General features: G+C 54.8%; 2 protein-coding genes across 2 annotated transcripts in view; one reads left to right on the forward strand and one right to left on the reverse strand.

Moving 5' to 3' along the window:
- On the forward strand, positions 1-22,040 carry ndufb11 (NADH:ubiquinone oxidoreductase subunit B11). Its single transcript, XM_073028739.1, is given in 4 exon segments — positions 1-257; positions 17,201-17,331; positions 21,855-21,877; positions 21,880-22,040. Coding segments are annotated over 4 exon segments (489 nt in total). The 5' UTR covers positions 1-53; the 3' UTR covers positions 22,011-22,040.
- LOC140715711 (GRIP1-associated protein 1-like) overlaps positions 22,033-26,951 on the reverse strand; it is a 56,119-nt gene continuing 51,200 nt past the window's right edge. The window contains exon 17 of the mRNA XM_073028082.1: positions 22,033-22,742. Coding sequence (XP_072884183.1) covers positions 22,033-22,742 — 710 coding nt within the window. The remainder of the gene's footprint in view (positions 22,743-26,951) is intronic.

Below are 26,951 nucleotides of genomic sequence, written 5' to 3' on the forward strand. Positions count from 1 at the left end.
CAGGGATGTCTGTCAGTCTGAGGGCGTGACGAAAAGCGGAGCGTCAGTGGAAGATGGCGGCGCGGAGTGTTGCGCTGTTGAGGCGGCTGGGGAGCTGCTATTGCAGGTCTGCGGCTGGGGTGCAGGCCTTGGTTCCCCGCCGGGCCGTCGGACACTCTCCTCGCGATGAGGCTGCATCCACCACCCTAGTCCAGCAGCCCCCCCTCGGTGTCGGGCATGGAGACGCTCCGCATCGCGAGGTCAACCTGTTTGATAAGGTGAGGAGGCGCTGGGGGAGTTTCACTCTGTGCCTGACCCCGGGAGTGTGTGATGGGACGGTGTGGAGGGAGCTTCACTCTGTGTCTGACCCCGGGAGTGTGTGATGGGACGGTGTGGAGGGAGCTTCACTCTGTGTCTGACCCGGGGAGTGTGTGATGGGACGGTGTGGAGGGAGATTCACTCTGTGTCTGACCCCGGGAGTGTGTGATCGGGCGGGGTGGAGGGAGATTCACTCTGTGTCTGACCCGGGGAGTGTGTGATGGGACGGTGTGGAGGGAGATTCACTCTGTGTCTGACCCCGGGAGTGTGTGATGGGACGGTGTGGAGGGAGCTTCACTCTGTGTCTGACCCGGGGAGTGTGTGATGGGACGGTGTGGAGGGAGATTCACTCTGTGTCTGACCCCGGGAGTGTGTGATCGGGCGGGGTGGAGGGAGATTCACTCTGTGTCTGACCCGGGGAGTGTGTGATGGGACGGTGTGGAGGGAGATTCACTCTGTGTCTGACCCCGGGAGTGTGTGATGGGACGGTGTGGAGAGAGATTCACTGTGTGTCTGACCCCGGGAATGTGTGATGGGTCAGTGTGGAGGGAGATTTACTCTGTGTCTAACCTGGGGAGTGTGTGATGGGAAGGTGTGGAGGGAGCTTCACTCTGTGTCTGACTCTGGGAGTGTGTGATGGGTCAGTGTGGAGGGAGATTCACTCTGTGTCTAACCCGGGGAGTGTGTGATGGGAAGGTGTGGAGGGAGCTTCACTCTGTGTCTGACCCCGGGAGTGTGTGTTAGGAGGGTGTAGAGGGAGCTTCACTCTGTGTCTGACCCCGGGGGTGTGTGATGGGATGGTGTAGTGGGAGCTTCATTCTGTGTCTGACCCCCTTTTTTTTAAAATTACAAAATCCTTTATTACAAATATCGGCGCTATACAATATATACAAAACGGTGGCAAACACAATTACTTCACTACAACTAGACAATAGACATTACACCAAAATGTTGCCATCTCTATCCACGATGGCATTTACACCCCGTGGAGCCCAACGGTCTCGAAACTCCTCTAAGGTCGCCGTGGACTGCGCGTGTTCTTTTTCAATATTTACCCAGGCACGAACATACCCTCTAAACATTGCCAGGCAGTCTGCCTGGGGAGATCCTCCCGCCACCCGTTTCCATGACCCTTGAATTTCGGATTTTGCCAGCCCCAGGAGCAAGTTGACTAGGACATCCTCATCCCTCCATGCCCCCTTCCTTACTGGATGACCATATATAAATAGGGTGGGGCTAAAATGCAGCCAGAAGGCGAGAAGCAGCCCACGCAAATACGCAAAAAGAGGCTGCAGCCTCACACACTCCATGTACATGTGGTACACGGTCTCCTCCAGCCCGCAGAAATGGCATGCGGGTGGGAGATCCATGTACAAACTAAAAAACTTATTGCAGGGCACCGCTCTATGCAGCACCCTCCAGCCGAGATCCCCCAGGTGCATGGGAAGAACCCCCTCGTAAAGGGACTTCCAGTGGGGACCCGCCTCACCTCCGGGTGGAAAGACCGACCGCCATGGTGTGTCGGGACGGTGGACAAGGGCAAGGAAGTGGAGGGTGTGGAGCAGCAGCCCATACAAATACCTCCTACTTGCATCCCTGAATGGCACTGTGGGTATCGATGAGAGACGGCTCAAGTTGTGTGGACACGGCTCCCGGAGAAGATTGCGGGGCCTGGGCCCGACAAGCAGCTCGGCCTGAGTCGGTCCACACAACTGAGCCGCACCGACATCCACTGAGGTAGGACAAGGGTCGGCCAGGACCCCGCCCTCCACCTGAGGAGGGGATTCCCGGCCTGAGGCGACCATGTTCCAGACTCTCAGTAGGTCCTGATAGAAGCCGGGCAGACTCCGCAAAGCAGTACGGCTGACGCCCGCCGGTGGTAGCCGCATGTCTTCATGAAGACAGCAGCCCCTCCGGAGGAAGAAAGTCGCCAACACGTGCCACCTGGGAGGGTGCTTGGCGTCCAGGAATCTCTGCAGAGTCCTGAGGCGGAGAGCCGCCAGTCGCGTTCGAACACACACCAGCGACTGTCCACCCTCTCCCACTGGGAGACTCAAGACCACTGCAGAGACCCAGTGTTTCCTGTTTCCCCAGAAGAAGTCCACTAACTTCCTCTGCATTCTTGCAACAAACGGGGCAGGAGGGGCCAAGGTGACCATCCGATACCACAACATGGAGGCCACCAGCTGGTTTATGACCACCACCCTGCCTCGATAGGAAAGCACCCTGAGAAGGCCTGACCAGCGCCCCAGCCGGGCCGTGACTTTCGTCTCCAGGTCCTGCCAGTTCGCCAGCCAGGTCTCCCCAGAAGGACTCAGGTAGACTCCCAGATAGAGGAGACGTCTAGTGCTCCACTCAAAAGCTCTCATCTCCTCCGGCAGGCAGTCCACCTGCCACTGACCCACTAAGAGTCCGGAACATTTCACCCAGTTGATCCTAGCGGAGGATGCTGCCGAGAAAACTTCTTGGCACTCGCGCATCCTCCGCAGGTCATTGGGATCTGTCATCATGAGGAGTACATCATCGGCATAGGCCGACAGGACGACCTCCATGTCCGGTTCACGCAGAACCAAACCTGTCAGCCTTCGCCGTAGGAGGCTCAGGAATGGCTCGACACAGATCGCGTACAATTGACCGGACATGGGGCATCCCTGACGTCCTCCTCTCCTGAAGGGAATGGGCGCTGCCAGTGATCCATTGACCTTAACAAGGCACTCCGCGGCAGAGTATAGGAGCCGAACTCGGGCCACAAAATGTGGTCCGAGCCCAAAGGCCTGCAGAGTGCCCACCAGGGAACTGTGGTCTACCCGGTCAAACGTCTTCTCCTGGTAAAGAGAAAGAAACGCTGCCCGGGACCCAGTCTCCTGCTGCAGGTGGATCAGGTCCCGTACTAGGTGGACATTGTCCTGGATGGAGCGGCCTGGGACCGTGTAAGATTGATCAGGATGGATCACCTGTCTCAGTACTGAACCAAGACGGTTGGCCATTGCCCGGGCGAAGATCTTGTAGTCCGCGCACAAGAGGGAGACCGGGCGCCAGTTCTTTAGCAGGCGGAGGTCTCCCTTCTTGGGCAGTAGGACCACAACAGCTCTCTGCCATGAGAGGGGCATTTCCCCGGTGGCTAGGCTCTCCCCTAGAACAAGGCTGTAGTCTACCCCCAGGACATCCCAAAAAGCCTGATAGAACTCCACGCTCAGACCATCTAAGCCAGGGGAACTTACCCCTCCGTAGTTGCCGAAGGGCAGTAGACAGCTCCTCCCGAGTCAGGGGAGCGTCCAGACGCGCTGCGTCTTCTGGGCTGACCTTTGCTAAATCTTTCCAGACCTCACTGCACGCCCCGCATTTGACGGATCTGGTGAGAATAAGGACCGATAGAAAGTGCGGACTTCTTTGATAATTTTGTCGGGGTCCGTGATGGAGGAGCCATCAGCAGCCAGTAGCTCCACCAGCTGCTTTTGAACTCCCCGCCACTTCTCCAACCAGTAGAAGAAGGGTGAGCCGCGGTCCAAATCTTGCAGCATTTGGATCCGCGACCTCACATATGCACCTCGGGACTGCTGAAGCTGCAGATGCCTGAGTGCGTCCTTCTCCTGGTATTCCTGCCACAGCTGTTGGTCTCCACCGGTCGGACCAAGACGGGACTCTAGGTCAAGCAATGCTCTCTCAAGCCGCTCAATCTCAGAGACCTGCCTCTTTGTCGACCCCCCTAGTGTACTCCCGACATAAAAACCGGATGTGGGCCTTGCCCACATCCCACCACAGCCGTAGGGAGCTGAACTCTCTCCGTCTCTCTCTCCAGGTGACCCAGAACGCTCGGAATGAATCCCGGAATCGGCTGTCCTCCAGCAGCTGGTTGTTAAAGTGCCAATACCCGGATCCCACCCGAGGGTGCAGAAGAGAAAATTCCACCCACACAAGGTGATGATCCGAGCACGACACCGGCCGCATGGAGGACGCCGACACGTAGGAGACATAAGCTCGAGAGAAATACAGGCGGTCTATCCAGGAACTCCCCTCTCTAGATCTTCTGGAGAAGGCGCTAGAGTCGGGGTGAAGATTCCGCCAGCTGTCCACCAAGTCAAAGGAGCCGACTAGCTCCTTTAACTTTTTCGCCGATGCTGGGTCGCGTTGGAGGCCCGAGCGGTCCTCCACCTCGAGGGTACAGTTGAAGTCTCCCCCGAGGGTGACGCAGTCCCCAGGATCGATGGAACTCAGCAAGGTGGACAGCTGACAGAATAGGCGCTTCTGCATCACCCCGCGCCTCGGAGCATACACGTTGACAAAGTGCAGCGGTACTCCATCCAGGCGCACAGCCAGGTGGAGCAGACGGCCGGGCACAACATCTTGGACTCCTACGATTTCTGGCCGAAAGGCTGGGGCCAACAGGATCGCCACCCCGCTAGAGTTGGAGCTAAGGTGACTCATGTAGACCCCGCCCTGCCACTCCAGGAGCCAAGCGGACTCATCCCCTGGGGTGGTATGGGTTTCCTGCAGGAAACTCACCGCGTATCTCCCATCCCTGAGGACTGAGAGATTGTTATATCTGCAGAGAGAGCCCCTGCTACCGTTTGCATTTAAACTAGCTATGGTAAGTCTCATGTCGGGAGCACACTAGGCCTCAGCACCAGTCCCCTTCCCGCTGAGAGCGGTGGCGCCCTCAGCCGCACTATCCCGAAGAAAACCAAGAACATTCTTTGCTTTCCGGGCTCGACTGCTACCATCGCTACCCTGTGACCCACCATCTCCCGAAGGAACGAGGCTGCTTTCCACCCTGATGTCCCTCACCAGGTCATCCAGGAAGGATTTCAGCTGCTGTCTGTCATTCCCTGACACAGCATTCCTCTTCCCCTTCCCCTTCTGTCCGAGGATGACTCGCAGGGACTTCACCAGCCTCGGCACGCTAGGCCAGTGAAGCGAGGCTAGTTTAGGCCGATGCTTTGCACCCATAGAGGAGTGAATGAACTCTCTGATCTCCTCCACAGGTATCAATGGGGATTTTTCAGGAGGGGTGAGGATGTCCATTGTCTTACTATCAATAGAATCTCCCTCCAACCCCTCACTGCAGACAGATCCCCCATCTTCCTCCTCATGTGGTGTATAAGGTGGCTGCCCCTGTAACCCACACTGCGCAGCAGGTACCTCCCTCATACCTTCCTGCTCCACTGTCGCATCAGTCTTATCCACAGTAGCGACGATGGAGGGAAAATCCCCAGGGACTCCCTGCAGGCCATTAGTTGATGGGGTCGGCATGCAGGGTATATCACCCTCCCCAGCAGACAGGGATGAAGGGGATCCCAGCAGCTCTGGTCCAATGGATTCACCGGCTGCCTGATGCTGAGAGAGCTTGGTCTCCTCTCCGCTTGTCCTATTTAATACATTTGCCTCCAGAGAGGCACTTACTGCTAAGTCCTGGGTGGAGGGCTCCAGGTCTGTTTTAGTTGTGCAAACAGGCCCAGCACTAGCTTCCTGCACAACCACACCACCCACCACAGGACTGGTGGCTACATCTGGGGATTCAAGGTTAGACACAACTTCCACCCAGATTCCCACCCCTTCCTGGGACTCCCCCTCTTCTACATTCTCTGCCCTCTTGGGGGAACATTCCCTTCTCCTCTTCAAGCCGGAGGGGCACACAGGTGCGGGATTCACCGATGGAGCGTTACTCCCCGCTTCCAACACCCCGTCCGATTGTACACTTCCCCGAGCCTCCCGCTCCACTTTAGGGCAAATGGGCGTGAGCTCTGCGGTCTCGGGGGCCGTCTTCTTCATGTGTTTCGATTTCTTCCTCACTTTCCTTCCCCGCACAGGCTCCACCCCATCCCTCGCCTGAACCTCCCTGCACGTAGCCTCAGGAACACTCGCCTGAACCACAGGGGTAGGAGCAGAGACTGGAACAGACGTAGGAACAGGGACAGGGGCAGGAGCAGGGGCCGGCACAGGTGTAGGAGCAGGAATGGGATCAGGGGCAGAGTTAGCTGGGGCACTGGTTCCCGAAGTGGACTCCCTGGGTTTTCGGGTGTTTGGACAGTCCCTCCGAAAGTGCCCCACCTCCCCGCACGCATGGCACCGTGGGCGCTCAGAGCTCCAATACACCTGATTATCTACCCCCTCATGCCAGACAGTAAACCGGCCCTCAACTTCGTCCTCCCTTTCCAGTTTCATGAATACCTGTCGCCGGAAAGAGATTACGGTCCGGAGAGTGCGTCGCCTGAATTTGTGCCTGATGGCAGTTATTTCTGACCGAACTTGCCCCAAGCGTGCTAGTGCGGGAAGCAGGTCCTCGTTGGGGATGAAAGGCTTTACGTGACCGAGGACGATGCGTTGTGTGGGAGCTGTCACCAGCTCCATCTGTAAAAAGATGTTCTCCACCGTGATCCCTCTGCTGAGGGCCCGGTGCACCAACTCATCATTCCTCAGGTAAAACACTGCCTTCCCGAACTCTTTCTCGGTAGCCAAAACACCATCTCTCCCCAACAAGTCCTCCATAGCCTCCGCGCACTTTTCCAGGGTAGTTCCAGTTCGCAAAATACATTGCACCCCGCGTTCAACTTTCACCGACCGAAACAGGGCGTTGTCCGAGGCTGGAGAGGCAGCCGCCTTGGCATAACTCCCCGAAGGCCTGCGACTCCCTGTAGACTGGTCTGGCATGTTACTTATGTGTCCGAATCGAGAATGATACGGTGGTGCTGGTTATAAAGTCCTGGAGCGAGTTGAGTAACTGGCGGGAAAAGTTTGTACTCGACAGTACCTTGCTGGCTCAGTGCCAGAAATTCCAACGCCAGGAAAGGCTCCGTTAGTCCTGCCGAACTTCCAGGCCGTGAAAGGTTGAGACGTCTCAAACGATGTTTCAGCTCCTACACCGAACGAGAATCCCGACGATAGAGATGGAAGGAAGTTGTCCCGATGTCAGTGAGGGAACAATGGCGTTTGTCTCCGGTTTTTGGAGCGACCCAGCTTCCTGGCGAGTTGCCAGCGGCCACAGCAGGGTGCGACGCAGTTCGCAGCCATCAACGAACCCCGTCCAAACTGGCAGAAAAACTCCAAACGAAGCTTCCACACTAAACCAGCCGCTCACTTAGATGTTCAAGAGACGTTTCAAACCAACTCCAAGTAACTTACGTCCTTCATACAGCAGTTTTTCCTCGATTTCTCCCAGCGCAATCAGAACAGCTCCACTCTGTGTCTGACCCCAGGAGTGTGTGATGGTATGGAGTGGAGGGAGCTTCACTCTGTGTCTGTCCCCGGGAGTGTGTGATGAGACGGTGTGGAGGGAGCTTCACTCTGTGTCTGACCCCGGGAGTGTGTGATGGGACGGTGTGGAGGGAGCTTCACTCTGTGTCTGACCCCGGGAGTGTGTGATGGGACGGTGTGGAGGGAGCTTCACTCTGTGTCTGACCCCGGGAGTGTGTGATGGGACGGTGTGGAGGGAGCTTCACTCTGTGTCTGACCCCGGGAGTGTGTGATGGGACGGTGTGGAGGGAGCTTCACTCTGTGTCTGACCCTGGGAGTGTGCGATGGGACGGTGTGGAGGGAGCTTCACTCTGTGTCTGACCCGGGAGTGTGTGATGGGACGGTGTGGAGGGGGTTTCACTCTGTGTCTGACCCCGGGAGTGTGTGATGGGACGGTGTGGAGGGAGATTCACTCTGTGTCTGACCCTGGGACGGTGTGGAGGGAGATTCACTCTTTGTCTGACCCCGGGAGTGTGTGATGGGACGGTGTGGAGGGAGTTTCACTCTGTGTCTGACACCGGGAGTGTGTGATGGGACGGTGTGGAGGGAGCTTCACTCTGTGTCTGACCCTGGGAGTGTGTGATCGGGCGGTGTGGAGGGAGCTTCACTCTGCGTCTGACCCCGGGAGTGTGTGATGGGACGGTGTGGAGGGAGCTTCACTCTGTGTCTGACCCCGCGAGTGTGTGATGGGACCGTGTGGAGGGAGATTCACTCTGTGTCTGACCCCGGGAGTGTGTGGAGGGAGCTTCACTCTGTGTCTGACCCCGGGACTGTGTGGAGGGAGCTTCACTCTGTGTCTGACCCCGGGAGTGTGTGATGGGACGGTGTGGAGGGAGCTTCATTCTGTGTCTGACCCTGGGATTGTGTGATGGAAAGGTGTGGAGGGAGCTTCACTCTGTGTCTGACCCCAGGAGTGTGTGATCGGACAGTGTGGAGGGAGCTTCACTCTGTGTCTGACTCCGGGAGTGTGTGATGGGACGGTGTGGAGGGAGCTTCACTCTGTGTCTGACCCCGGGAGTGTGTGATGGGACGGTGTGGAGGGAGCTTCACTCTGTGTCTGACCCCGGGAGTGTGTGATGGGACGGTGTGAAGGGAGCTTCACTCTGTGTCTGACCCCGGGAGTGTGTGATGGGACGGTGTGGAGGGTGCTTCACTATGTGTCTGACCCCGGGTGTGTGTGATGGGACGGTTTGGAGGGAGCTTCACTCTGTGTCTGACCCCAGGACTGTGTGATGGGACAGTGTGGAGTGAGTTTCACTCTGTGTCTGACCCCGGGGGTGTGTGATGGGACGGTGTTGAGGGAGCTTCACTCTGTGTCTGACCCCGGGAGTGTGTGATGGGACGGTGTGGAGGGAGTTTCACTCTGTGTCTGACCCCGGGAGTGTGTGATGGGACGGTGTGGAGGGAGCTTCACTCTGTGTCTGACTCCGGGAGTGTGTGATGGGACGGTGTGGAGGGACTTTCACTCTGTGTCTGACCCTGGCAGTGTGTGATGGGACGGTGTGGAGGGAGCTTCACTCTGTGTCTGACTCCGGGAGTGTGTGATGGGACGGTGTGGAGGGAGCTTTACTCTGTGTCTGATCCCGGGAGTGTGTGATGGGACGGTGTAGATGGAGTTTCACTCTGTGTCCGACTCCGGGAGTGTGTGATGGGACGGTGTGGAGGGACTTTCACTCTGTGTCTGACTCCGGGAGTGTGTGATGGGACAGTGTGGAGGGAGCTTCACTCTGTGTCTGACCCCTGGACTGTGTGATGGGACAGTGTGGAGGGAGCTTCACTCTGTGTCTGACCCCGGGGGTGTGTGATGGGACGGTGTGGAGGGAGCTTCACTCAGTGTCTGACCCCGGGTGTGTGTGATGGGACAGTGTGGAGGGAGCTTCACTCAGTGTCTGACCCCGGGTGTGTGTGATGGGACAGTGTGGAGGGAGTTTCACTCTGTGTCTGACCCGTGGAGTGTGTTATGGGACAGTGTGGAGGGAGCTTCACTCTGTGTCTGACCCCGGGAGTGTGTGATGGGACAGTGTGGAGGGAGTTTCACTCTGTGTCTGACCCCGGGAGTGTGTGATGGCACTGTGTGGTTTGAGCTTCATTCAGTGTCGGACCCTGGGATTGGGTCGGAGAAAGATGACAAAAGCTGGAAGATGATTAGAGGCTCAAAATCGCATGTGTGATCGCACTGTCCTCCACACCGTCCCATCACACCCTCCCGGGGTCAGACACAGAGTGAATATCCCTCCATACCGTCCCATCACACGCTCCCGGGATCAGACACAGAGTGAATATCCCTCCACGCCGTCCCATCACACACTCCCGGGGTCAGACACAGAGTGAATATCCCTCCACACCGTCCCATCACACACTCCCGGGGTCAGACACAGAGTGAAACTCCCTCCACACCGTCTCATCACACACTCCCGGGGTCAGACACAGAGTGAATCTCCTTCCATACCGTCCCATCACACACTCCCGGGGTCAGACACAGAGTGAATCTCCCTCCACACCGTCCCATCACACACTCCCGGGGTCAGACACAGAGTGAATCTCCCTCCACACCGTCCCACCACACACTCCCGGGGTCAGACACAGAGTGAATCTCCCTCCACACCGTCCCATCACACACTCCCGGGGTCAGACACAGAGTGAAGCTCCCTCCACACCGTCCCATCAATTACTGCAGATCAGGGAAGCTGACAAAAATGTTGTGATCCAGATAGGGGATCGATAGTTGCTGTTATGGAGGACAGTGTCATTTTTTTCCACCCCTATCTGGGGCTGTGGGGTGTGGAGGAAACTGGGGTAGTGGGGCTGCAGCTTGTGATCTTGAAATGTGATGGGGAGCCATAGTTTGTTTCTGGGTCAGAGGCATAGACCACTGGGGCACGGGGAGCAGTTGACCTGGCGTTGGAGAATTCAGTTGTTCATTGAAGGGGAGCCCATAGTGTTTTTCTTCCAGTTTCTATTGGGCCTCACCCCGGCAGCGGGGGCAGACGAGCGTGTCGGAAGGCAGGAGGAACTGGAGTTGCAGATTAACTCTACGAACAGAGTGCAGGGGATCCATCGTTAGGCCTTTCCGTATTTGGTAGGTTTCAGTGAAATCCAGAATCTGGTGTTCACTGACGTGTATTGTGGCTGCTGTACGGTGTGAAGGCGTTGAAATTCCTGTCACAGACAAGTAAACATTGCAAGGGAGGATAATGATGTAGTGTTCTTGGGCTATTCAGAAATCAGATGACAAGGAGGAGTCCACTTGAACTGGGACTACGCGTGGTTCTCTTCTCACAACTCCGTAAACGAACGTGTCAAAATAGATACCATTTACGAACCCATGAGGTCCAAAGAAATGCGAGCCAATAGAATATAAAGGTCAACTGAAGGGGTAGCCAATGGAATTCTAAGGTCAACTGAAGGGGTAGCCAATCAGGGGCGAGGCAAGCAAACACAGCGCGAGCACTCCCAGAGAGAAACGGCAGCAACTGCGCACTGGTGATGTCACCTCGGCCGGTGATGAAACGTCTGCGAGCGACTTGCCAAGCTCGGCCAACAGCCCAACATCAACCTGAGCTGCCAATATTCACCACCACCCTAAGCTGTTCCTGAATTGCTGAGCATGTGCCTTCAGGCTCCCGTACTTCTTCCCCATTTGTAGTAATCAGTCGAGATGTGGGTCCTTAATGATGGATGCCCACTTCTTGAAGCAGCACCTCCTAAAAATGTCCTTGATGGTGGGAAGGATTGTGTCCGTCATGGAGCTGGCTCGGCGTTTGTTGTCCAGCTGTTAATGCCCCTCTCTTTAAGAGCAGGAGTAGTTTCCAAGAGATTGCCAAGCTTGGAAGGAATAAGTACAGACTATCTTCTAAACAAGGAAAAATTCAGCAGTCAGAGGCGCAAATGGACTTGGGAGTCATCGTGCAGGGTTCCCTCAGGGTTAACTTGCAGGTTGAGTTGGTCAAACGGAAAGCAAGTGCAATGTTAGCATTAATTTCAAGAGGAGTAGAATATAGAAGTGAGGATGTGATGTGGTCGGACCACACTCGGAGTATTGTGAGCCATTTTGGGCCCCTTATCTAAGAAAGAATGTGCTGAAATTGGAGAGGGTCCAGAGACGGGTCACAAGAACGATTCTGAGAATTAAAGGGTCCCAAACGTTGACTGTTCACTCTTGCTGCCTGGCCTATGGAGTTCCTCCAGCATTCTGTGTGTGTCTGCAGAATTTCTCTTGTTTGTATTTCCTTTCTGTTTAGTTTTGGGCTCCTTGTCTAAGAAAGAACTTGCAGCATTGGGGAGGGTCCAGAGGAAGTTCATGAAGATTATACCAGGAATGAAAGAGTTAACATGGGATTGTTTGATGGCTCTGGGCCTGTGCTTGCTGGAGTTTACAAGAATGAGGGGTAATCTCATAGAAACCTATCGAGTATTGAAAGGCCTGGATAGAGTGGACAGGGAGAGGATGATTCCTGGAGTCGGGAGCCTAGGAACACAGAGCACAGCACAGAATGCAAGGATGCCCCTTTAGAACGGAGATGAGGAGGAATTTCTTTAGCCAGAGAGTGGTGGATCTGTGGAATGCATTGCCACAGGGGGCAGTGGAGGCCGAGTCATTTAAAACTGAGGTTGATAGGTTCTTGATTAGTAGGTCCATCAAAAGTAACGGGAAGAAGGCAGGGGAATGATGTTGAGAGGGATGATAAATCCGACAAAATGGAATGGCTGAGCAGACCTGATGGGCCAACTGGCCTAATTCTGCTCCTTTGTCTATCTGCTCTCAGTGAGGCTGGAGGTGCTCAAAGTTCAAGGTATATTTATTGTCAAGGTATGTGTATGTCACCGCAAAGATGAGCGGGAAACTGGGGGACTGGAAAGCTTTTAAAGAGCAACAGAAGATAACAAAAAAGGCAATATGCCAAGAAAAAATGAGGTACGAAGGTAAACTAGCCAGGAATATAAAGGAGGATAGTAAAAGCTTCTTCAGGTATGTGAATAGCGAAAAAATAGTTAAGACCAAAATTGGGCCATTGAAGACAGAAACGGGTGAATTTATTATGGGGATCAAGGAAATGGCAGATGAGTTGAAGAGGTACTTTGGATCTGTCTTCACTAGGGAAGACACAAACAATCTCCCAGATGTAATAGTGGCCAAAGGAACAGGGTAAAGGATGAACTGAAGGAAATTTATATTAGGCAAGAAACGGTGTTGGATAGACTGTTGAGTCTGAAGGCTGATAAGTCCCTGGGACCTGATGGTCTGCATCCCAGGGTGGCTCTAGAAATCGTGGACACATTGGTAATCATTTTCCAATGTTCTATAGATTCAGGAACTGTTCCTGCTGATTGGAGGGTGGCTAATGTCCCACTTTTCAAGAAAGGAGGGAGAGAGAAAACAGGGAATTATAGACCGGTTAGCCTGACGTCAGTGGTGGGAAAGATGCTGGAGTCAACTATAAAAGAGGAAATTACGACACATTTGGATAGCAGTAGAAGGATCAGTCTGAGTCAGCATGGATTTATGAAGGGAAAATCATGCTTGACTAATCTTCTGGAGTTTTTTGAGGATGTAACTATGAAAATGGACAAGGGAGAGCCAGTGGATGTAGTGTACCTGGACTTCCAGAAAGCTTTTGATAAAGTCCCACATAGGAGATTAGTGGGCAAAATTAGGGCAGAGTACTGACATGGATTGAAAATTGGCTGGCTGACAGGAAACAAAGAGTAGCAATTAACGGGTCCCTTTCGGAATGGCAGGCTGTGACCAGTGGGGTACCGCAAGGTTCAGTGCTGGGACCGCAGCTGTTTACAATATACATTAATGATTTAGATGAAGGGATTAAAAGTGACATTGGCAAATTTGCCGATGTCACAAAGCTGGGTGGCAGTGTGAAATGTCAGGAGGATGGTATGAGAATGCAGGGTGACTTGGACAGGTTGGGTGAGTGGGCAAATGTATGGCAGATGCAGTTTAATGTGGATAAATGTGAGGTTATCCACTTTGGTGGCAAGAACAGGAAGGCAGATTACTATCTAAATGGAGTCAAGTTAAGAAAAGGGGAAGTACAACGAGATCTAGGTGTTCTTGTACATCAGTCAATAAAAGCAAGCATGCAGGTACAGCAGACAGTGAAGAAAGCTAATGGCATGCTGGCTTTTATAACAAGAGGAATTGGGTATAGGAGTAAAGAGGTCCTTCTGCAGCTGTACAGGGCCCTGGTGAGACCCCACCTGGAGTATTGTGTGCAGTTTTGGTCTCCAAATTTGAGGAAGGACATTCTTGCTATTGAGGGAGGGCAGCGTAGGTTCACAAGGTTAATTCCCGGAATGGCAGGACTGTCATATGTTGAAAGATTGGAGCAACTGGGCTTGTATACACTGGAATTTAGAAGGATGAGAGGGGATCTGATTGAAACATATAAGATTATTAAGGGATTGGACACACTGGAGGCAGGAAGCATGTTCCCGCTGATGGGTGAGTCCAGCACTAGAGGCCACAGTTTAAGAATAGGGGGTAGGCCATTTAGAACAGAGATGCGGAAAAACTTTTTTACCCAGAGAGTGGTGGATATGTGGAATGCTCTGCCCCAGAAGGCAGTGGAGGCCAAGTCTCTGGATGCATTCAAGAGAGAGTTAGATAGAGCTCTTATAGATAGCGGGGTCAAGGGGTATGGGGAGAGGGCAAGAATGGGGTACTGATTGTGTATGATCAGCCATGATCACAATGGATGATGGTGCTGGCTAGAAGGGCCGAATGGCCTACTCCTGCACTTACTGTCTATTGTCAAATGGCCTAATTCTGCTCCTATGTCTATCTGCTCTCAGTGAGGCTGGGGGTTGCTCAAAGTTCAAGGTATATTTATTGTCAAAGTATGTGTATGTCACCATATACAACCCTGAGAATCATTTTCTTGCAGGCACACTCAATAAATCTTAGTATTGCTAATTGGTTTGTTATTGCCGAATGTTCAAAGTGAACAAGAGATGGTGTGGAAAGTGTGTAGTTCAGCTGGTTGATGGTTGAGTTGCTCTGCGATCTTCGTTTCATCACCATACGAGGAGACGTCGTCAGTGGGTCAGTAGCCTTTGATCTGGAAGATAGAAGCTGTCCTTCAGCCTGGTGGTCGTGTGCCGTCGGGCTTCTGCCCGATGAGAGAGGGGAGAGTGGGGACGGTAGGAAGTAGACAGAGTCTATGGCTGGGGCCATCTGATGAGAGTTGTTGGGCAAGTGCCAGATTTCCTTCCCCTTCCTTCAAGGAAGTTGAGATGTCGGTGAGCTTTCTTAGTACGCAGGTTGTGAAATTAAGAGGAGAGGTAAACTCTTTGTGAAGAGTATTTAGCGGGGGGGGGAGATTAGAGGGTGCAGAGGGGGTGGAATGTTTTCCTGAGAGAGCAGCAGCCAACTTCTCCACCCTTCCTGCACAAGTTCGGCCGCAGATTGTTCCACAGCAGCGGGGAGACCCAGCCCCACTCTGTGGATGCTGGGGGTCTCCCCCATTCCACCAGATACCCAGGGGCTAATGTGCACTCTCAATACATGACATCGAAGTTGCCCATCCCAGCCTGAACGCTCCCCATTACCTATGCCGGGGTCGGGGGGGGGGGGGGGAAGGGGAGAAGAAGCATTTGTGTCAGAACGACAGGAGTCTTAGGTCAGAGTCCACCAGGTTCAGGAACCGTTGTTATCCCTCGACCATCAGGATCCTGAGGCAGTGTAGATTATGTCACTCAGTTCAACAGTGAACGAATTAGATAGCCTATTCTCAGGACTTTACAACTCATCTTCTCAGTATTATTTATTTACTTTTTAAAAATTATTTGCAGAATTTGTCTTTTGCACGTTGGTTGGTTGTCAGTCCTGATGTACAGTTTATCATAAATTCTATTTATTTCTTTATTTTCCTGTAAGGAAACAAATCTCGAGGTGGTGTATAGTGACGTACACTCAGTGCCCACTGTCCTAGTTACCTCCTGTTTCTGAGCAAAGTGGCCACAGAGGGTATGTTTGTGGTTTCTGCTGCTGTAGCCCATCCACTTTAAGTTTTGACGTGTACATTCAGAGGTGCTGGTCTGCACACTACTGTTATCTGAGTTACTGTCGCCTTCCCGTCAGGTTGTGCCATTCTCCTCTGACCTCTCTCATTAACCAGGTGTTTTCGCCCACGGAACTGCCACTCACTGGATGCTTTGTTTTGGTTTTCACACCGTTCTCTGTGAACTCCAGAAACTCAGGAGATCGGCGGTTTCTGAGATGCCCAGGCCACCCCATCTGGCACCGACAACCACTCCCCAAAGTCTCCTGAATCACGTTTCTTCCCGGTTCTGATGTTCGGTCTGAACAACAACTGAACCTCTTGACCGTGTCTGCGTGCGTTTGTGCGTTGAGTTGCTGGAACGTGATGGGCTGATGAGGTATTTGTGTTAATGCGCAGGCGTACCTCATAAAGTGACCACTTTGATAATAAATTTATTTTGGTTTTGGAAGCCGTTTGCCTCCAAAGTCCTCGGCCTCCATCCTCAGCTGATCAAGAAACCCCTGTAATTTTCCACGATCTTCTCCATTGCCACTATTTTGGCAGACTTGCTCACCCTGCTTTGTGCACCCGTGTCTAAATCCTTGATCTTAGCTGCAAGTAGTAAAGGTGCCAACCCTGACCCCCATGGACCAGCCTCCAGCCCAGGAAACAGCCCTCAACCACCACCTTCTGCTTCCAAGCATGGAGCCAGCCCACTGCCTCCCCGGGACCTAACACTAAGATCTGGATGATGGGATTGAGGGCTTTGTGGGTGATGCAAAGATAAGTGAATGGGCAGGTGGTGTTGAGTCTGCAGTTTGGGAGATCGGGCAAAGCAGTGGCAGATGGAATATAGTCTCGGGTGTGCACTTTCCAGAAGGAATAAAAGTGTAGACCGGTTTCTAAACAGGGAGAAATCAGGGGTGTAAAGGGACTTGGGAGTCCTCATGCATGATTCCCTGAAGGTTAACAAAGCTGGCTTTCATCTTGAGAAGACTGGAATATAAAAGCAAGGGTATAATATTGAGACTTTATAAGGCGTTGGTCAGCCCCCACTTGGAGTATGGTGAGCAGTTTTGGGCTGACATCTGGGAGGGTCCAGCGGAGATTCACAAGAATGATTCCAGGAATGAAAGGCTTAATTTAGAGGTTAGTGGTTGATGGCTCTGGGCCTGTACTGGCTGGTGTTTAGAAGAATGGGGGGGGGGGGGGAGATCTCCCCTTGAATATTGAAAGGCCTAGATGGAGAGGATGTTTCCACAAAAGGACGTCCCTTTGGAACAGAGACGAATATCTTTAGCCAGATGGTGGAAATCGTTGCCCGGAGTGGCTATGAAGGCAAAGTCACTGGGTATATTTAGAGTGGATGTTGATAGGTTCTGGATTAGTCAGGGCGTCAAAGGTTATGGGGAAAATGGGGTTGGGGGGGTAATAAATCAGCCAAGATGGAATGGTGGAATGGAATTGATGGGCTGAATGGCATAATCCTGCTCCTATGACTTCCGGTCTCTCCAATTGAGGTGCTCCCTCTCGGTGCTCCCTGGATCGGACTCTCACTGGGATTATCGTGGCCAGTTCCTTTCTCCATCTCCCCGGGTCAAGCCCAAACTGGGAGCACTCTGCACAGTTCCTGTCTCTGCTCCCTGCTGACTGACGTCCGCTCCTTCCCGTCACAGAACCCGGATTACCACGGCTTCAGCGCGGACCCGGTGGTGGACGTGTGGAACATGAGGCTGGCGTTCTTCTGCGGCATCTCCGTGGCCATCGTCATAGGCTCGGCGTTCGTACACTACCTGCCGGACCGAGGGTAGGTGACACTCGTTCTCCGTCCCTGTATCCACTCGCTCCTCGCCGCCACGAGGTGCCCGCTCCACGCTCCCTCCTCCCGCCAAGAATGTTCGTCGCCGCCCACTCCCGTGGAGCGCCGGCCCCTTCTCAGCGCCCCTCTGTCTCGTCCGGCCGGATGCACACCTCCGTCTCGCAGTCCCGCGCTGACGATGGCACTCCGCCTGTTGCTTTCTGTAAGCCGACAGTTGCCCGTCGCAGTTGGCCGGGTCTGTCGCTGTGCATGTGTTTGTTTGCCGAGACAAGGTTTCACAGTGTTAAGTCACGGATATAAAAATAGCAATGACCTCAATCACCATCTCCCAGAAAAAGAAGCTGCTCCCTCACTAGGTAACCAGGTGTGCCGGAGTCAGTCGGACAGAACCGTTATCAGAACATTTCTGTCACTAATACAGGTGGAAGCATCAGCAAATATCCCCGTCTACACTTCATAACATTGGGTCGCTGTATAACACCAGGGTACGGTACCGGTGGGGACGGGTCTGTCGCTGTGTAACACCGGGGTACGGTACCGGTGGGGACGGGTTGGTCGCTGTGTGACACCGGGGTACGGTACCGGTGGGGACGGGTCTGTCGCTGTGTGACACCGGGGTACGGTACCGGCGGGGACGGGTCCGTCACTGTGTGACACCGGGGTACGGTACCGGTGGGGACGGGTCCGTCACTGTGTGTCACCGGGGTACGGTACCGGTGGGGACGGGTCCGTCACTGTGTGACACCGGGGTACGGTACCGGTGGGGACGGGTCCGTCACTGTGTGACACCGGGGTACGGTACCGGTGGGGTGGGGACGGGTCCGTCACTGTGTGACACCGGGGTACGGTACCGGTGGGGACGGGTCCGTCACTGTGTGACACTGGGGTATGGTACCGGTGGGGACGGGTCCGTCACTGTGTGACACCGGGGTACGGTACCGGTGGGGTGGGGACGGGTCCGTCACTGTGTGACACCGGGGTACGGTACCGGTGGGGACGGGTCTGTCACTGTGTGACTGAGGGGTACGGTACCGGCGGGGACGGGTCCGTCGCTGTGTTACACCGGGGTACGGTACCGGCGGGGGACGGGTCCGTCGCTGTGTGACACCGGGGTACGTTACCGGCGGGGACGGGTCCGTCACTGTGTGACACCGGGGTACGGTACCGGTGGGGACGGGTCCGTCACTGTGTGACACTGGGGTACGGTACCGGTGGGGACGGCTCCGTCACTGTGTGACACCGGGGTACGGTACCGGTGGGGACGGGTCCGTCACTGTGTGACACCGGGGTACGGTACTGGCGGGGACGGGTCGGTCACTGTGTAACACCGGGGTACGGTACCGGTGGGGACGGGTCTGTCACTGTGTGACACGGGTACGGTACCGGTGGGGACGGGTCCGTCACTGTGTGACACCGGGGTACGATACCGGTGGGGACAGGTCTGTCGCTGTGTGACACCGGGGTACGGTACCGGTGGGGACGGGTCCGTCACTGTGTGACACCGAGGTACGGTACCGGTGGGGACGGGTCCGTCACTGTGTGACACCGGGGTACGGTACCGGTGGGGACGGGTCCGTCACTGTGTGACACCGGGGTACGATACCGGTGGGGACAGGTCTGTCGCTGTGTGACACCGGGGTACGGTACCGGTGGGGACGGGTCGGTCACTGTGTGACACCGGGGTACGGTACCGGTGGGGACGGGTCTGTCAGTGTGACACCGGGGTACGGTACCGGTGGGGTGGGGACGGGTCCGTCACTGTGTGACACCGGGGTACGGTACCGGTGGGGACGGGTCTGTCACTGTATAACACCGGGGTACGGTACCGGTGGGGACGGGTCCGTCACTGTGTGACACCGGGGTACGATACCGGTGGGGACAGGTCTGTCGCTGTGTGACACCGGGGTACGGTACCGGTGGGGACGGGTCCGTCACTGTGTGACACCGAGGTACGGTACCAGGTGGGGACGGGTCCGTCACTGTGTGACACCGGGGTACGGTACCGGTGGGGACGGGTCCGTCACTGTGTGACACCGGGGTACGATACCGGTGGGGACAGGTCTGTCGCTGTGTGACACCGGGGTACGGTACCGGTGGGGACGGGTCGGTCACTGTGTGACACCGGGGTACGGTACCGGTGGGGACGGGTCTGTCAGTGTGACACCGGGGTACGGTACCGGTGGGGTGGGGACGGGTCCGTCACTGTGTGACACCGGGGTACGGTACCGGTGGGGACGGGTCTGTCACTGTATAACACCGGGGTACGGTACCGGTGGGGACGGGTCCGTCACTGTGTGACACCGGGGGTACGGTACCGGTGGGGACGGGTCTGTCAGTGTGACACCGGGGTACGGTACCGGTGGGGTGGGGACGGGTCCGTCACTGTGTGACACCGGGGTACGGTACCGGTGGGGACGGGTCTGTCACTGTGTGACACAGGGGTACGGTACCGGTGGGGACGGGTCTGTCGCTGTGTGACACCGGGGTACGGTACCGGTGGGGACGGGTCCGTCACTGTGTGACACCGGGGTACGGTACCGGTGGTGACGGGTCTGTCAGTGTGTGACACCGGGGTACGGTACCGGTGGGGACGGGTCTGTCACTATGTGACACCGGGGTATGGGACCGGCGGGGACGGGTCCGTCACTGTGTGACACCGGGGTACGGTACCGGTGGTGACGGGTCTGTCAGTGTGTGACACCGGGGTACGGTACCGGTGGGGACGGGTCCTGTCACTGTGTGACACCGGGGTACGGTACCGGTGGGGACGGGTCTGTCGCTGTGTGACACCGGGGTACGGTACCGGTGGTGACGGGTCTGTCAGTGTGTGACACCGGGGTACGGTACCGGCGGGGACGGGTCTGTCACTGTGTGACACCGGGGTACGGTACCGGTGGGGACGGGTCTGTCACTGTATAACCGGTACTGGATACTATTTGGGATACAGTTCCCTGATGTGCCAGGCTGTTCGTGGTTGGGACACCCTGCAGTTTGTCTCCTGAGCTGTCGGTATGTAAATGTGCACGTGTCGTTTGTGGCCTAGTTCTTGCCCCAGTTGTGCCAATGCGTGAGTTGTCTGTGAGCTGGGAGTGCTGTGTGATTAAACACCGTTCCTCTGCTGTCCTTTCCATTCTCCTGTTCTTGTCCAAGGCCTTTTGCCGTCCGTGTGTCCGAGGTGTGACATAACTCCACCTGACCAGTGCATGCACTCACCTCTGGCGGGTGACGGAATCTCTTCACTTGTGTCAGCAATGTGACCGGGCATTTCCCACTTACCTGGGTAGGGTTAATTCATGCACGTTACAGATGGGGAAGGGCATAGGGGAAGTAGGGGGTTATGGAGTCTGGAAGGGGTTTAGGGGAGGGAGGGGCTCACAGAGGTGGGGAGGGGTGTAGGGTAGGGAGGGGCTCACAGAGGTGGAGAGGGGTGTAGGGTAGGGAGGGGCTCACAGAGGTGGGAGGGGTTTAGGGTAGGGAGGGGCTCACAGAGGTGGAGAGGGGTGTAGGGTAGGGAGGGGCTCACAGAGGTGGGGAGGGGTGTAGGGTAGGGAGGGGCTCACAGAGGTGGGGAGGGGTTTAGGGGTGGGAGGGGCTCACAGTGGGGAGGGGGTGTAGGGTAGGGAGGGGGTCACAGGTGGGGAGGGGTGTAGGGTAGGGAGGGGGTCAGTTGGGGAGGGGTGTAGGGTAGGGAGGGACACAGAGGTGGGGAGGGTTGTAGGGTAGGGAGGGGGTCACAGAGATGGGGAGGGGTGTAGGGTAGGAAGGGGGTCACAGACACGAGGAGGGACATGGGGAGGGAGGACTGGTACAGAGGCTGAGAGGGGTGTAGGGGAGGGCGAGGGCCACGGAGACTGGCGGAGGTTGTGAGGGAGGGAATCATGGTGATGGCAAAGGGAGGGGAAAGGCTTCAAGAAGACGGGGTGGGGGGATCACGGAGATGCTCTCTGCCTCTTCTCCCAGTAATCTGTTGCTGTTCCAACAGGAACTGCGGACGCATTCCCCAGGAGACGTTAGGTCTCTGTGTTTGGCTGATAATGTATTCAGCTTCCTGAAATAGCTTCCTGAGCTGGTATTTTTATATCCTGATGTTGCTGCAACGTGTCTCTGTATCTCTCCTCTCCTCTCCCTGCACAGCCCGATATCTCCCCACCAGCTTCCCAGCCTTCCCGTTCCCTCTTGTCCCTCTCTAGGCATTACTACCCTCCCCCAATGCCCTCCTCCGGCTCCCTCAGCTATTACCTCCCTCTGCCAGTGACCCCTCCCTGCCATTCCTCCCACATGGTCATTGCCCCCGCCCCCAGATGGCCATTCCCGGGGTTGAGGGTCTCTCACGTCCGCCCAGAAGGTGCGGCGGATGGACTGAGTGGATTTTCCCGCTCTCTCCCCAGTCCTCTATGTGGTCAATTGGGTGCACCCTCCCTCGGAGCCTCCTCTACTGTCGGTGTTCCAAACCGTAAGCCACTGCCACCAGCCTGGTCACCACTGAAGGATCTTCTCCCTCTCTCCCTCAGGATGCGGCAGTGGGCCCGGAGGGAGGCGAGCGGCAGCTGAAGCAGAGAGAAGCCGAGGGGCTCCCGGCCATCAGCATGAACTACTTCAACCCCGACAAGATCATCCTCCCTCCGAGGGTGAGGAGTGAGGGGGCCAGTCCAGCCCCGAGTGTCTGACTGCTGATAATAAAGTATTGAATTACCTCAGCGTTAGTCCTGTCTCACTTGGTCTGTCGAACACGCGGTACGGGCGTGCGGTATGCCCGCTGGCATGGCTGCCCGTGGGGCAGTCGTCAGCACAGCTGTGCACAGTACAGTCGGTAGGCACGCAGGACAGTCGGCAGGTATACAGTACAGACATCGGCTCGGCTGTGCCCGGTACAGTCGGTAGGCACGCAGGACAGTCGGCAGGTATACAGTATAGACATCGGCGCGGCTGTGCCCGGTACAGTCGGTAGGTATACAGTACAGACATCGGCGCGGCTGTGCACGGTACAGTCGGTAGGCACGCAGGACAGTCGGCAGGTATACAGTACAGACATCGGCGCGGCTGTGCACGGTACAGTCGGTAGGCACGCAGGACAGTCGGCAGGTATACAGTACAGACATCGGCGCAGCTGTGCACGGTACAGTCGGTAGGCACGCAGGACAGTCGGCAGGTATACAGTACAGACATCGGCGCAGCTGTGCACGGTACAGTCGGTAGGCACGCAGGACAGTCGGCAGGTATACAGTACAGACATCGGCGCGGCTGTGCACGGTACAGTCGGTAGGCACGCAGGACAGTCGGCAGGTATACAGTACAGACATCGGCGCAGCTGTGCCCGGTACAGTCGTCGAGCACGCAGACTTGCCGGCTCAGTTGCGTGTGGTACAGTCGCCAGGCACACAATACAGTCATCAGTATAACTGTTGTACAGGCATTAAGCATGCTCTGACTGTAAATAAGACAGTCTGCTTAACTATTGCAGTATTACAGGTTTGTCAGTCTGACCCAGCGACTGTCAGTGATCACAAACTGGGATGTGACCGTGTGAATGGGTCTGACTGTTGGACGTGGCTGGGGAGGTGAATGTGTGGCTGACGGTGAGATGGCTGGTGAGACTGACTCACTGGGTGGAAGACCAGTGTGTACGTGGTTATGACACCAGGCGTGTTCCTGTGTGTGTCTGTTGTGTGACTCTGAGAATCAGGCATATGTCATGAAATTTGTTAACTTTATGGCAGCATTACATGATAAATATAGAGGAAAAAAGCTGAAATACAGCAAGTGTGTGTATGTATGTGTATATAAATATAATAGTTTAAGTCAAAATAAGTAGTTGCAAAATAGAATTTTTTTAGTGCTCATTGATTCAACGACCATTAGGACTCGGATGGTGGAGGGGAAGAAGCTGAGTGAGTGCCTTCAGGCTTCTGTTCCTCCTTCCCGACTGTAACAATGAGAAGAGGGCATGTCCTGGTGATGGGGGTCCTGAATGAAGACACCGCTCCTTGAAGATGTCTTGGATACTATGAGGCTGGTACCCACGATTCTGCAACCAGCTTCGATCCCGTGCAGTTTTTAGTTGACAATCCAAATCTCCTCAAGCTCCTGACACAACATAGCCGCCGTCCTGCCTTTATAGCTGCATCAATATGTTGTGTCCAGGTTCGGTCCTCAGAGAGAGCTTGAAATCGCTCACTCTCCCCACTTCTGACCCCTCTATGAGGGTTGGTTTGTGTTCCCTCGTCTTACCCCTTCCTCAAGTCAACAATCAGCTGTTTGGTCTTTCCCTTCTGTCCGTGATTGAGTGTTGCATGAATGCATAATGTGTGTTGGCTTGCGTACGTGGCTGTGTATGGTCTGTGTATGATGCTTTACTACTGTGCATTTGTCCACTTAATGCAAGCTGGGTGGAAATGCGCATCCGTGTGTGTTTGATAAACACGAGAAATCTGAAGATACTGGAAATCCAATGTGTGGTCCTCGGCCCAAAACGTCGCCTGTTTCCTCTTGTCCACAGATGCAGCCTGACCCGCTGCGTTCCTCTGGCAGTCTGTGTGTTTGATTCTGACTAACTCTGTTCAAGTGTGAGGGATGTGTCCATCTTCATAGCTGTGTGTTACGGTGTTCGCGCTCGCGCGTGTGTGTGTATGTGTACACCTGCCAGTCTCCAACTTTTAATGCCCACGTCACAAGATGCATGGATGACTGTGTGTGATAACAGTGATCACGAGCACACACCTTGGTGATTCCGTGGTCACGATGTGCGTGAACCGAGACGGTGTATCAGCGTTGGGACATCAAACGGCACTGCACAGGCCCATAGATCCATCACGACTCCAAATTGATCCAAATCCCTTCCACGCGCTAAAAGCTCGGGCTTTTCTGTCTGGAGCCCAGGAGGGTGGGAGGCGTCGGTGGAGGTGGTGCAAGATGATAAGAGGCACAGAGCGAGTGGATAGCCAGAGATTTCCCCAGGGTAGAAAGGACTGGCACCAAAGGACATGCGTTTTAAGTCAGGGGTTCCCGACCCGGGGTCTCGGTTAATGGTAAGGGTCCAAGGTTAGCGATTGGGGGAATGCTTGGGGCATTCTGTATGTTTGATTCTGCCTAACTCTGTGTTCGAGTCTGAGACGCATCTCGACCAGAGGAGGTGTGAGGTGCTCCTTTCCTCCGCAAGCCTGCAGGTCACCCTTGGCGAGGGTGTAGCACCTGCTTAGCCCCCCGATCGGGGTCACGTGAAGCCATGGAGCAGGTGGTGCAGATCACAAGGCCTCCTTATGCGGTCACTGGCGCCAGGCAGACAATCTCTGAAGAGTATTGATAATGGCCGGGGTCACCCGTCTGATAAAGACACTGCCCAGAAGAAGGCAATGGCAAATCACTTCTGTAGAAAAATTGGCCAGGAGCAGTCGTAGTCAAAAGACCATGATTACCCACGTCATACGACCCAGCACATGGTGAGTGGGCGGTGCACGGCAGTAGAGGCAGATACATTAGGAACATCCGAGAGACTCTTAGATAGATGGACGGAAGGTGTTACACGGTAGCGCAGTGGTCAGCACAATGCTTTACCAGTGACCAGGGTTTAATTCCCACTGCTGCCTGTGAGAAGAGTTTATACGTTCTCCACATGACCACGTGGGTTTCCTCAGGGAGCTCTGGTTTCCTCCCACAGTCCAAAGACGTACAGGTTAGTAGGTTAATTGGTCATCGTGAATTGTCCTGTGATTAGGCGAGGGTTAAATTGGGGGATTGCTGGGCTTATCTCAATAGGTAAGTATGTTGAGCAATATGGGGAGGGTAGGGGTAGATCGACCTGTAGAGCAGAGTACAGGTTGGCACAGCATTGTGGACCAAAGGGCCTGTACTGTGTGTGTGTGTGGGACAGAGCCTCAGTACGAGAATGGCTGAAGGACGTGGAAGGTCGTGTGTGCAAGACCTCAAGAAATCGTGCAAGGAAGGTGTGAGGGGGTCAGGCTGCGACAGTGCGAAATAGACTCGCGTTTCAGAGTGCACAGCAGGACTGCGCCAGTGCAAGACAGATTGTGAGTGTGAGAGAGATTGAGTCTGTGCAAGGGATGCGCACGCTACGGATTGTGCCAGAGAGCGAGTGTGTGTTCTCCGAAGTGACAACAGTTGCTACTGAGCGGAGACGGTTTAGAGAAGCAGGCGAATCAGGAAGGATCAGCAGCCATCTGTCACCAGGAAATGTGCATCTGTCACAGCAGAGAGTTTAATGTTTCCCAGAGAGATCTGATGTACTCAATCTGCTCAAAACAATAACAGATCTCACCGGGGTCTGACACAGTAAAGTTCCCTCCACACCATCGAATCACACACTACTGGGATCAGGCACAGAGAGAATCTCCCTCTACTCCGTCCCATAACACACTCCCAGGGTCAGACACAGAGTGAAGCTCCCTCCACACCGTCCCATCACACACTCCCGGGGTCAGACAGAGAGTGAAACTCCCTCTACACCGTCCCATCACACACTCCCGGGGTCAGACACAGAGTGAAGCTCCCTCCACACCATCCCATCACACACTCCCGGAGTCAGACACAGAGTGAAGCTCCCTCCACACCGTCCCATCACACACTCCTGGGGTCAGACACAGAGTGAAGCCCCCTCCACACCGTCCCATCACACACTCCCGGGGTCAGACACAGAGTGAAGCCTCCTCTCTCCCAACCATAGCCCTTGTGCGTTCTAATTCCCCACCACTAGCTCACCACTTTTCTGTATTCTTGCCCCACCATGACTCCTCTCACTTTCTCCCCCTGACACACACACTCACACTCTCCTCTCCCTCTCTCATAGTCTCTCTGTCCCAATCACTGACTCCCTCTACAACAATAGACAGTAAGTGCAGGAGTAAGCCATTCGGCCTTCTAGCCAGCACCGCCATTCACTGTGATCATGGCTGATCATACACAATCAGTACCCCGTTCCTGCCCTCTCCCCATACCCCTTGACCCCGCTATCTATAAGAGCTCTATCTAACTCTCTCTTGAATGCATCCAGAGACTTGGCCTCCACTGCCTTCTGGGGCAGAGCATTCCACATATCCACCACTCTCTGGGTGAAAAAGTTTTTCCGCATCTCTGTTCTAAATGGCCTACCCCTTATTCTTAAACTGTGGCCTCTAGTTCTGGACTCACTCATCAGTGGGAACATGCTTCCTGCCTCCAGTGTGTCCAATCCCTTAATAATCTTATATGTTTCAATCAGATCCCTCTCATCCTTCTAAATTCCAGTGTATACAAGCCCAGTCACTCCAATCTTTCAACATATGACAGTCCCGCCATTCCAGGAATTAACCTTGTGAACCTACACTGCACTCCCTCAATAGCAAGAATGTCCTTCCTCAAATTTGGAGACCAAAACTGCACACAATACTCCAGGTGGGGTCTCACCAGGGCCCTATACAGCTGCAGAAGGACCTCTTTACTCCTATACTCAATTCCTCTTGTTATAAAGGCCAGCATGCCATTAGCTTTATTCACTGCCTGCTGTACCTGCATGCTTGCTTTCATTGACTGATGTACAGGAACACCTAGATCTTGTTGTACTTCCCCTTTTCCTAACTTGACTCCATTTAGATAGTAATCTGCCTTCCTGTTCTTGC

Source organism: Hemitrygon akajei, chromosome 24 (genome assembly GCF_048418815.1).
Source record: "Hemitrygon akajei chromosome 24, sHemAka1.3, whole genome shotgun sequence".
Taxonomy (NCBI): domain Eukaryota; kingdom Metazoa; phylum Chordata; class Chondrichthyes; order Myliobatiformes; family Dasyatidae; genus Hemitrygon; species Hemitrygon akajei.